General features: G+C 39.2%; 1 protein-coding gene across 1 annotated transcript in view; it reads left to right on the top strand.

The window, feature by feature from the left end:
• Positions 1 to 12,031, top strand: part of SCN5A (sodium voltage-gated channel alpha subunit 5) — a 214,875-nt gene that overhangs the window by 116,765 nt on the left and 86,079 nt on the right. Inside the window, exons 15-16 of the mRNA XM_042801945.1 lie at positions 4,121 to 4,294; positions 5,741 to 6,097. Of these exons, the coding sequence (XP_042657879.1) occupies positions 4,121 to 4,294; positions 5,741 to 6,097 (531 nt within the window). The remainder of the gene's footprint in view (positions 1 to 4,120; positions 4,295 to 5,740; positions 6,098 to 12,031) is intronic.

Here is a 12,031-nt window from a genome sequence, read left to right as displayed (position 1 = left end):
GACAGAGTTGCAAAGTAAGCAGAGACCACACCTCTCCAAGGAAAGGCAGAGTGACAGATCTACATCCAAGCTTCGAGGACGGCAGAAAAGCCTTTCCAGAGGCGATGCAGTAAAATTTGTTAACCCAGGGGATCACTAAAATTCTGCAGTTACTACAAAACGGAAGCTTTTTCTTTAATTGTCTTTCTCTGAGTTTATGTTTAAGAGTTACTGTGTTTTACTGCTTTAAAACCTAATGTTTAAAATCCTTTTAATTTTAGAAGAGCTGGTATTGTAAAAGACACAGGCCATCTAGACATGGCATAGTGGAATTGCCCCTAAAATCTACTGGTAGAAGCAGAGATATCCTATAGGACTATAAGTAACTCTGGAATACCCTGGAACGTGGATGCTGCAAAGTTTGCATTTGAGGAGATCCCAGTGGAGATGAAAAAAGCCCTTTATTTCTATAAAAAAAGAAGGCTGCAGTATCTCAAAGTAGGATTCACCTTGCCTAACTTTAGGTATTTACAGCGTAGGAGTCTGTCTGAGCTGGTTGCCTTTGTTTCCCTTTAAAATCAATGGAGAGTAATGGACAATTTTAAGGCACAATTAATGTGATGTTTTAAAGATTTTTACTTTTGGATAAGTGAACTATGTCCTGGAGGCCAGTGACTGTAGTGACCACTGACTATAGTGGGAGTATGCAGAGTCACTACAGATGTGATGTCTGCCTTTAGTGAAAAGCATCCTGTGCTAGCAGATTTAGATGGGTAGAAGCAATAATCAGACATTTTGTATCAGTCCTAGCATATGTAGTACACCATGTATAGATTTTTTTTCTTTACCCTGGTCCTTGTTATTCTTATCTCTGGGCCTCCTTGGGCAAGTTGAGGTTCTCCTTGGCTGTGGGACCAGTCTCCAATTTTTCAGCTTCTGTGTCTTGCCAGATCTCCCTCTGTTGTGCTAAGCAAAAATCTGTTTGGGTCTCTCATGCTTCAAACCCATGCCCTTTCCCTCTGTGGAAAGCAGTAGACAAGGGTAGCTCAGAAAGTCATTTCACAAGACTGCATCTAGCTCCACTTAGCAGATAGACTTCCTTGTTGTTCCTCATGAATTTGTGGACTTCTAAGATGACTTTAAAAAACCTCCTTCTGACCCAGTATCCATGAGAGCAGGTGTCAATACTTCCATTTCCTTCTCTGTCACATGGGATAGCAAATGTGTCTGCTCCTTGCTCTGCTTTTGGCAGAGCAGTTCTCCCTTTGCAGAGCGCAAGCAATGAAACTTTAGTCCCTGGCATCCCTCCTGCCAACACGACTCCTGCAGACATGCGAGATCTGAGTGAGGCTGCTCCAGGTGCCAACAAGGAAACAGTCAGTGAGCAGAGGGAGGAATTGGAAAGAAAATTTGCAAAATTTTGAGAAAGAAAAAAAAAGTATCTCACTCTAAGTTTCTCAGCACTGCCTAGAGCTATTTCTTATCTTTTTACTAAAGTGTAAAATAAGCAAAACAGCCTGGTAATATTTTTTGTAGCAGGCTGATGGCACAGGTCTCCCCTCCCCTGAGATCTCAGGACGGGTCTGTGAGAGGCCAGACTGCTGTCCCAGCTCCCCTTTACCAGCTTTACTAAACTCCTGCATAACTGGATTGATGCGAGTAGAGCAGGTCAGAGGAAGGTAATTCCATTTTGTGGAGGATTTTGCAGTCATTTGTAATGAAAAATTGACATTTTTTTGCAATTCTCTGGGAAAGGGAGGGGAGTCCCAGCTCCAGGGCAGGCTGCCAGGTGACTGCATCCCCTAAGCCGCAGATTGCCGGACCCCTCCTCTGCCCCCACACTGGCTAGCTGTCGTCTACCCATTGCTTCTAACCCTCTTTGAGTGATTATACTAGCATTAAATGGGGGGAAATATTAAAAAGGGCAGATCTTCAGCATTTTTTCCTCAAAACAAATGTTTCTGAGAGAAATGAAAGAATGAAAATGGAATGTGGATATCTTTCTCTGAGAGCAATTATTTGTCTGCTGCCAGTCACTGGTGATCTTCCACTATGATTCTCCATCTACTTCATGCAGCATCTGCTACCTTCAGACTCATTTAGTTCATCAGTTACAGGAATCAACATTTTCAAAAGTGATCAGAAGACTAGACAAGCACATGTACTTCTTTACATGGTTCATCTGCTTATGCAGTGCCCCCATATAAAAAATGGGCAGATAGAGCAAGACTCCCCCAAATTTTGTTTTCCTTTAGAAACTGAGATACCAGTATGTGATAATAGACCTTAAATGTCTGAAATGATTTTTTTTTTTTAAGTCCTCAAGATCAGCAGTGTCATATTTAGCACTATTGGGATGTTAAGTTGTCTTCTTTCCAGTCTTTATCATATTTAGCATCCAGCCTCTTGTACAAGCGCAGTTGCTGCGTACCAGGTGCCAGTGATTTGACAACTGCCGTTTGTAATTTGTAGCTGGTACACATACACAATTCCTGATGCCTTTAGGAAGGCTCAGACATTTTGCTATCTTACTGTGACATTTCCTTCTCAGAAGGCTATTGATTAAAATGATTCAGGCAAAGAAAGTGATCCTCCTGAGTCATTTCTCAGCAAGATGGTTGCATAATATACACAGTGTGGTATCGTGTTTTTTAAGGTAGTCCGCTGGATACAATTTCCCAGACATCCAGTTTTGTCCTATTCTCTATCCTAAGGGAAATTGGAGCATTCTGGTGGGAATCTTTGATATCTCTGACCGGTATGACTCAGAAATTGTTGGCTAGTTAGAAATATGAGTCAAGTCATTGTGTTGCGTTCTTGGTATGAAAAGGTGAAGGGATGTTGTTACATCTCAAAATATCATTGCAGTCCAAGGTATTATTTTCCTGATGAGAAAGAGAAGGTATTTTACATGAGGAATTATGTAAAATGGCTGCTTGGAAGAATTAATGCCTGAAGCATTACACAGTAAATCCAAGCATTCCCAGATGCAGGCTATGATCATTTATTTATATTCCTTAATATCATAATTATATAATCTTAACTTTTCCCTTCCACAACTTAATGGGTTTCTCAGCTCTGTTGCTCAGAGTTGATCAGTTTTGCTGGGATAATGCTGCAAATATTCAGTTTATTGGAAGGAAAACATTTCTACTTGACTGTATGTTACTGATATGTGAACTCTGGATTCCCCCTCTTTTTTGACCAACACGGTGCATTTTAATGTTGATTGTTTCACGGAAAACCATGTGCTTTAATATATATCTGCAATAGAGAATTTTTCAGAAAAGTAAAGTGCTTTGCAGATTGTAATGGGACTTAGAATGAAAATAAAACAGTATGTGAAGAACTTGGTGGCCACATTTTGTGATTTTAAGTTGATTGTTGCCTTGCATTATGCATTTAAACTGTTACTTGAGGAGGGCATATGAAAGGACAAGATCTGATTCTCTAAGATACTTTACAGGAATGTGTTAAAACTTAATTTGTTGTCAGCACCCTTCCCTTCCCCTCTCCCTCTGCCTCATAGGTAATATTAATATGTTGTTTTAAAGAAAAATGTTCCAATTAGAATTTCCACCATATGACATTTGAACTGGATCATAAATAAGCAATGTGTTCCCAAGGTGCTGTGAAAAGAAAATTGTTGTGACTATTTGTAAAAAAAAAAAAGATTAGGACTTAAATTAGAGTTTCTAATTGCCTTTGCTGCCAGCAATAACCTCAGAATGACTGAAGGCTTGTGTTGCCCTGGTATTGATAATAATAACAGCCTAAAAGGGGATAATACAGCAGGTAAGCTACAACCCAAATACTCCTTTAACATTCACACTCCATTCATAAGGCACTTTTACACTTTCTTTTTTACCACTGGGATTATTCAGATGACAAAAGATGGAAATGTATGTTCCAATCCAGAGCTTGAACTCAGATGTCATTGTAAGTTTACAGCAGTACCAAATAATATTGTGAAAAGACTAGACAAAGTTGTAATAGTGATAAAAAATCAGCCATGAAAAACAAAGTGTTTTCCTGAAAAATGTTTTTGGCTTTCCACTGTGTTCACCTGTATCAGTGGAAATTCTGAAAGCAAGGAGGTGTGCTTAAAAGGTCACTTTGACTTCATATTTTCTTTCTGCAGGTCTTCACTGGGATTTTTACAGCAGAAATGATCTTCAAAGTAATTGCCCTTGACCCCTACTACTATTTCCAGCAGGGCTGGAATATTTTTGACAGCATAATTGTTATTCTAAGCCTGATGGAACTGGGTTTGTCCAGCATGGGAAATCTCTCTGTATTACGCTCCTTTCGACTGGTAATGGTCTTATTCTGTTCCTATCCCTCTTCTTTTATTACATATAAACTCTGACATGAATGGAACATATTTTCTTAAAAATGCATCTGCCAATAAAGACTTTAATTGCTGCAAACTGGTGAACAGTAGATGACAGTAATTATAGGCTGTGGGATAAATGGAATTGTTCCAGATTTACATCAGGGTAAATGAGAACATAATTTGATTCCTTCTAGCTGTGCCAGGTACTTGTAGCACACTTAAAATATTTGAGTTCCAATTTGTAATAAAAATCTGCCATTTTATACCTGTACACCTGTTAGCATAGTCAGCAGACAACTGATAGCCCAATAAATGCAAAAGCCAGTAACTTGTTGGTTTAGAAGTTTTTATTCCTAGTTTATGTTATAAACATGCCACTGTTCTTTTAAATGTTGTCAAAAGAAAATGTCTTTGAATTATTCACAGAGTGGTGTGTTTTGTTTTTGTTTTTTTTTTTTTTTTTTTTCTAGAACTGATCAGCATAACATAGCATCTGTCTTTCACAGGAACTTCTTAGCTGTCAGCTCTTTTGTTATGCACGGGATACTGGTATTCTATTAATGAGACACTGTCGACATATTGGAACAGAAATGTAGTTTCCTTGCCAGACTGACATTTGTGTTGCACTTCATGTACCAGGATGTCCATGCTAATCATTCTGGCCATGATATGGCTTCACAACTTGGAAAGACCAGGAAAATAAGCCCTTATGGTTACATTTAGTGGAAGACTTTTTTTTTTTTTCCAAAATTCTTTGCACTGCTCAAAAACGTAAATTTTTCACCACTGCTGTTAAGTCCAGAGAGTTTCCTGTCAGTTTTTGAGCAATCCCTCTTCAATAGGACTGAAATTAAACCTTCAGTTGAAAACACAGCACAAGGCACCATTTACATCCTTAAAATAGTTCTTAAGTGGGACGTGGGTTGCGCATAGACTGCGTGATCCTCGGCACAGAGGTGATTTTCACCCCAGGAACTAAGAGCTAATAGCATCTGGCTGAGGCTTGCTCTGAAACAGAGGAATTGCTTCTCTCTTTGTGGGATAAAACCCTAAACCCCTTCCCTCGGATGCCTGCCAGGCTGTTTAATTTGAGGAGCAAAAGTAATGTAAAAGAAAATATTAAGATCTGACATTTCTTCTATCAATCCTCTCCACATCACGATATTGGGGGAATGAGCCTCTCAAAGCACATCTATTTAACAAGGCAGAGCATGGCTCTGGAAAGCATAATTCTCATCCAAGAAGCCCAACTGATAATTTATTAATAGATGTAGTGAGGTTAACAGGAAATATGTCTCAAATCACCTTGTACCACACACACTGTGGCATTTAACGTCTTTCACGTTTTACCCACTTTAATAATTCATTGACTGAAAAGTCTATTGCTTCTGTGAACTGACACTGTTGTTTATGTTTTGTTCACAGCTGCGAGTCTTCAAACTGGCAAAGTCCTGGCCAACCTTAAACACACTCATTAAAATCATTGGTAATTCAGTGGGTGCCCTTGGTAACCTCACTCTTGTGCTGGCAATCATCGTCTTTATTTTTGCTGTGGTAGGAATGCAGCTTTTTGGGAAAAGCTACATGGACAATGTGAAGAAGATAAGCACGACTGGCAATTTGCCACGGTGGCACATGAATGATTTTTTTCACTCATTCCTCATTATCTTCCGAATTTTGTGTGGGGAGTGGATTGAGACCATGTGGGACTGCATGGAAGTAGCTGGGCAGCCACTGTGCCTTCTCGTCTTCTTGTTGGTCATGGTGATAGGAAACCTGGTGGTGAGTTCTCAAGATGTTTTTTCCTCCCTTTCCTGGTGGGTGTGTGCAAATGTACCATTTTTTTATCCAGAAATGTCAAATCTTGCATTGCCCAATGGCTTTAATTAGATGAACCAAGTTGTCACCCAGAGAAACTTGTTCATATCCCAAATACAAAGTTGTTAGCATCGCATTGCTAATTAGGAATGAAAGGTCACGGTTTTTGCAGAACAGATAATGTTTTGCTAGATGAAAGGCACGTGGGCTGGTTATAATGATTTTATTTCTTCAGCCATTCATGGGGCTGAAGGGATTCCAGATCTCTTTTCTATACAGGACTGAAAATCACCTCAGCTGTCACTGTATCAGGAGATACATTTATTTCTCTTTATTTTTGGCCCAGAACATGTGAACCTTACAGCTAGCACAGTGTCTTTGAGTGGAGTTTCAAATGTCTTTATCCTGAATGTTCTAGGAAGCTACAGGTTGTATTTACAGCAATGTCACTTGCTCACTTGCTTTTTTAATAGACTACCCCATAAGCATGGCTTACATAAGCGCTGAACCTATTAAGACTGAATTGTATTTCTCTGTTGACATCTTATGGAGCGCTCTGCTGGCTTGCAGTCATTGTGGAAATGTTTCGCCTGTTCAGCTTACAGAGCATCTTTGACATTGTGGCTCTAATGGGCTTACTGTTTATGTAGTAAGTTGTTTAATAGTAGATGCTGCTATAAAAAATGTTGGGTTTCACTACCGATTGCTTTTAGTGGTTGATTTGCTTTTAAGTACCCCATGTTTTGATTCTCAGCTGCTGGGATAGAAAAGTTCTTGAAGGTGCTTGTAGAAAAACAGAGTGCATTGTCTTGTTTATATTAATTTACATTTTACCAGCTAGTTTTGCATGGAAAATACTGATTGCAAGAGCAAACTATATTTTATAGGGTTTTTTAATAAAAAACAAAAGATTAAATTATGATTACTCAGAAAGTGGCAGATTACTCAGGGTTTTTTTCCCTAACTTCCTGTTTCTATAGATTTTTATTGGAACTGAATGTGATTAGAGGAGTTGGGGTAAATTATTACTTTATGCATATCTTTTGGGGAAATTTAGCTTAAGATACAGAAAATTAATCTCCCCCTGCCATTAAGCAATGGATTCTGTATATGATAATGAAACCTCAAAACAATATGTGGTAAATTCTGGGGAAAATGTTAACATTTGAAATATTCATGGATTATTGAAAGATGTGAATTTGTAACATCTGATACCCTTAGATATTAACACTCATCAGTGTGCATAAATTCTGTTAAATATAAAATCTGATTCAGCAGGGATTATACTAGCATTACCTACATATATTTAACCTTCAATGCTCAAAAAAGACTGTCCCAGATGTAAAAACAGATATTGCAAAACTCTGTCAGCATGGATAACTGGTCAGCTGAAAGCAAAAATGCTAGCTTTATCCTTTTCAGCCAACAGTTCTGTAAGCATGCAGCAATGACTGGTAAATAAGAATGATTATTGTCTGTAGATCACTCAAAAAAAAAAAATAGAATTATTCATAGGTGTGAAAAGAACAGCAGATTCTGAATCATGAAGCTCATCCAATGTCAACTGCTTTACATGGAGTTTTCATGATGTTGGTTAGCAGATAGAAAGTAATCTTACTCCTCTGGCATCAGCAAAATTCTTGCTTTCTTGAGTGAGAGTAGATTGAATTCACAAACTTTTTTATTTGCTGAACATCATCAGACTCAAAATTCTCGTAGCCAAAAAGCACCGTGAACCTGTTAAAATACAAAGTCTTGAGAGCTAAATCTTTTACCTGTAACTCCATTTCAATCTGTGCCAGCAAAGTTTCTCTTTTAACTTGCTGAGATCATTGCTCCTCCTCTGAGTTTCAAGCGTCAGCTCTGATAAGAAAAATATTATCCTGAGGTAGTATCTCATTTGGACTCTGAATGGTTTTTAAGTCTCTGAAGGCATGGAGGAAATCCTACAGTGTTTTTCCCCGTGTAGCAGATCTGCACACTCATCTAGATTAAATACTTTTAGCTGTCATATCTGTTGGTACTTTTGGTAGTGTCTGTGGTCACTTTCCCAACTGCAAGGCAAAGTGTTACAGAGCAGACCTGCTCTTTAACTACTGTAAAGGCTGCAGACTAGCGTTAGAAGAGTTAAAACCACTGTGATTCTATGGTATGTTCAGGGATTTGGTCTGTAGGTCTTACTAAGCCTCAGTAACATAAATTCAAAGGAATGATGGAAGAAAAGCCAGGAGAGTTAGTAAATGCCCTAGGCAACTTCTTGCTATAGAGCAGTCCAGCTGTTGAAAGGAATTTTAGTAAATCTTAAATCTTTGGTTTGTATTCATATATCCTGAAAACGTCTTGGACCAGTGCAGTGCCACTGTTTACTGCTGGTCAAATGATATTTGAGTCACCTTCTAAGAACTAAACTTTGCAACATTGTTTGAAAACTGTGTGCTCTGTAACTGTATTTTGCACAATAAGGCTGTGCTACTATTGTCAGATGGCATTTTCAGAGTCATTGAAGCTGCTTTGGAAGGTAAAGCCAAACTAGACAGGTAATAAAATGGTTTCTCATTTGTATGAAAGAACTTCTGAAATTGCTAACTGAATAATTATGCTTACTGTTAAATTTTATCAAGTGCTTAACATATTTCCTATGTATGTTTATGTTACTGAGGTTAATAAGGAAAATCACAAAGACAGGAAATATTAAGAAGATGTAGGGGAATTTGGGTAGCAAGGCAGTCCCCAGTGCCCCCTACTCTGGTAGGTCAGCCGATGTGAGAGTCCAGTGTGACACCAGCCACTTCTCAGGGGACAATTGCATATAATGGGTGCTAACAACGTGCATGAATAAAACTGACACTTCAATAGCAGATGGAACAACCTTCCAACCTCATTGTGTGTGCATGACATCAGCTGGCCAAGCCACCCTTTTATTTTTCTGCTGGCCAGCCAGATGAAGCCTGTTTTCTACCAGCTTCTCCTGAGATGCCACCAAGAGAAAGGTGCAGGGCAGAAATGCATCCTATGTCTTTGCTCATGCTCTGATTTGGCTGTGTATGACATAGACAGCACCCAAAAAGCATAAGTTAGTGTTAACCCAAGCTAACAGCCGCAGCTCATTAACTTCTTCTCAAGGCTGAGTTTCTGGTCTTGTTTCACCTCTTCCTGATTTACATACATGCCCTAGTATTCCACAGCACATCCACCACCGGTCCCCAATCCACCATAAGCTGATAGTTCACTGATTCATTTCCATGGTGGTTTTTATCTTCCTGGAGCCATAAACATGCCAAGATGTAGAGTCTGTAACCAGGGAAATGACAACTTCAGAATTTTCCTGAAAGGTGAAATATACAGCAGGAAGTACTCTTTTAGGATCAGTCCTAGGCTTCTTTTTTTGTCTACTGTCCATGGAAATGTATTCACTCAGGAAAACACTGACGTTTTCTGAGAACACAAAGCAGCACCAATTTCTAGGGTGTCAGGCTATCCTGTAGGAAGAATTGCATAACCATTGTCATTGAATTAATGAGTGATGCATGGAATCATGAAATACAAAGTGTAAGGTCATGCACTCAGCCCTATTTAAGAATTTATGTTATGACCAAGTAGCTTACCGACAGAAAATGTTTGAGAGGATAATAAAAGTATACATATCAGTCAGTGTGGGCATCAACATCTGAGATAATTGCATGGAGATGCCTTTGTAGTCAGATCTGGTTAATGGAGTCTATGAAGTCATAAAATATCTTACACAAAAAGACATCTAAAATACATCAGATTAAATAGACCCTAAAAGTACCTATTTCAGTCCCTGAAGTCTTGGGAGGCAAACTTAGCTGTAGATATTCCCATGTACATATCACTCTGGCTGACTGATCCAGTACAGTGTACCAATGTACCAACACATTGCACCCATTTAAAAAGTAAATGAGATTCTAACGCATATCAGGAAAGGTAATTACAGAGGAGAAAGGAGAGTATGAATGCTATTGCACAACAATCTGAAATACTGGATGTGCAATACATCCCATTAATGACTGATACTCAAGAAAGATTAACTACTACTGGGAAAAACATAGTATGGGAATATTAAGTTGATGAGGGGAATGCAGAGCTAGGCATGGGAGTAGAACAGTTTAACTGACAGGATACTGCTCATCCCAAAACAAAGGCGTATAAAACCCTGTAGGTGCCTTTAGGCTGGTATTGGAAAGGAGGTTTCTGACTATCAGCACACGGAGGTTGTTTAGGAGGACATTCCAGCAATACTGACTAGCTGCAGAGCAGCAGCATGCGAGATGGAGCTTGATTAGTTTGTCAAGAAACCAACCCATGTTATCAGGGGGCTTGACTTGGTGATGCAAGAGAACCTTCCAGTCCTGTCTCCTTATGGTAATTTGAGTGCCTGGCAGCAGAGCTGCTCACCATGGTTTGGATGAGATTTGAAGTGGCCTGCTCTGGTTAAAGTCAGTGAAAACTTTTCTCTGAAAAAGTCAGATATTCCTGGAACCCATCCTTTTGTTCTGCTTCCATGTCTCAGGAAGCCTTAGTGGGTATTTTTTTTCTGTTTTACCATGGCCCATGACTGTGACACATAGAAATCTGGAAATGTCACATTCTTGGAAAAAAAGATTCTTGTCCCTCTTTACAGCCCTTTCATACGAATCAGTGTAGGACAGTTACTTGAAAAGATGTTCTGGGAAAGTGCTGCTAATCCTCCATTAGGTTAAAATCTGTGGATTCTCTAACAGGTCAGATGCCAAGAAATCCTTGATAGATCTCATTCGCCACCATTTCAATCTTTAACAGCCAATGTCTGTGGATAAGGTAGCATATTACCAGACCTTTTCTGACAGACATGTGTCTCTACAGCAGGGCAAGAAAGAAATAAATCAAGCTACGGGGAATGTGAGCAATGCATAACTTCTTAGTATTTCCACTTCAACATATTCTTTCACAAGAGGCTCCTTCCCTACCACTAGAAGGTTGTCCTAAGCACCACCAATGCAACCTGGATGAGAATAAATGTCCTAGAAGGAGGAGAAGGGTAAGAGGGTTGAAGGGCCATTTAGCACAGATACTGGTCTGAGAGATGAGCAAGAGAGAGATTTGGGATGGGAAGGATTCTTGGAGAGGGGAAGAGAAGTGACTACAGGTATATGTGAGGCTTAGTCTATGAGGAGAAATTCACAGCAATTTTCTGTCCTGAATCACTTTCCTAAGTGGCAAACCCTAAGCAACATAAGGAGTTATTGGGTCCCATGTGACTGCCTAATACTTATCAGCTATGGCTGTAAGCCTATGGTTAGGTAAAATCACTTTCTATGTGTGCCTTAACATTAAGAACAAAGTAAAAGCATGTGATAAGTGTTTAATTCTGATTAGCTTTGTTTGATGGTTTTTTCTTTGTTTTGTTTGCTAAAGTTGTTTTTAGTCTAGTGTTTGCAGTCAACAGAGCAAGAAACTCACAAAAGGGGTGGCTGTGATACATAAATGTGTAAGATGGGGCTGCTATTTGGATTGTATGGCCTTCAGCATGGGAGTTTTGTTTCTATATAAAACCATTTCCTAGAGTTAATTACTTAGTGTTACTAAATGAGCATCACGATCTCTACTCAAGGAACATAAAAGGAAGTACATGTGGCTACCTGTGTAGGAGAACTAGTAGCCCACCCTGTGGGAATCCATCAGCTGGCCAACCGCATGGGAGTTTCACAGGCAAGGGACTATCCCAGTTTGGAAGTCTGTGGTCAGTGCAGGGTTATGAAGAAGTTTGATAATATGAAGCAAGATGATCTTTTGCATTTGTCCTCAGTGCCAGAAAATGTTCCTGAACACATTTAATTTATTAGTGTAGAGGTAGCCATAAAGTCCTGTCTCACCCAATACTTATATATCTCCATCACT

The sequence above is a fragment of the Tyto alba genome, unplaced genomic scaffold (genome assembly GCF_018691265.1).
Source record: "Tyto alba isolate M040663 unplaced genomic scaffold, T.alba_DEE_v4.0 Super-Scaffold_38, whole genome shotgun sequence".
NCBI lineage: Eukaryota > Metazoa > Chordata > Aves > Strigiformes > Tytonidae > Tyto > Tyto alba.
The sequence above is the reverse complement of the archived record's forward strand: the minus strand, read 5'-3'. Positions and strand labels throughout refer to the sequence as shown.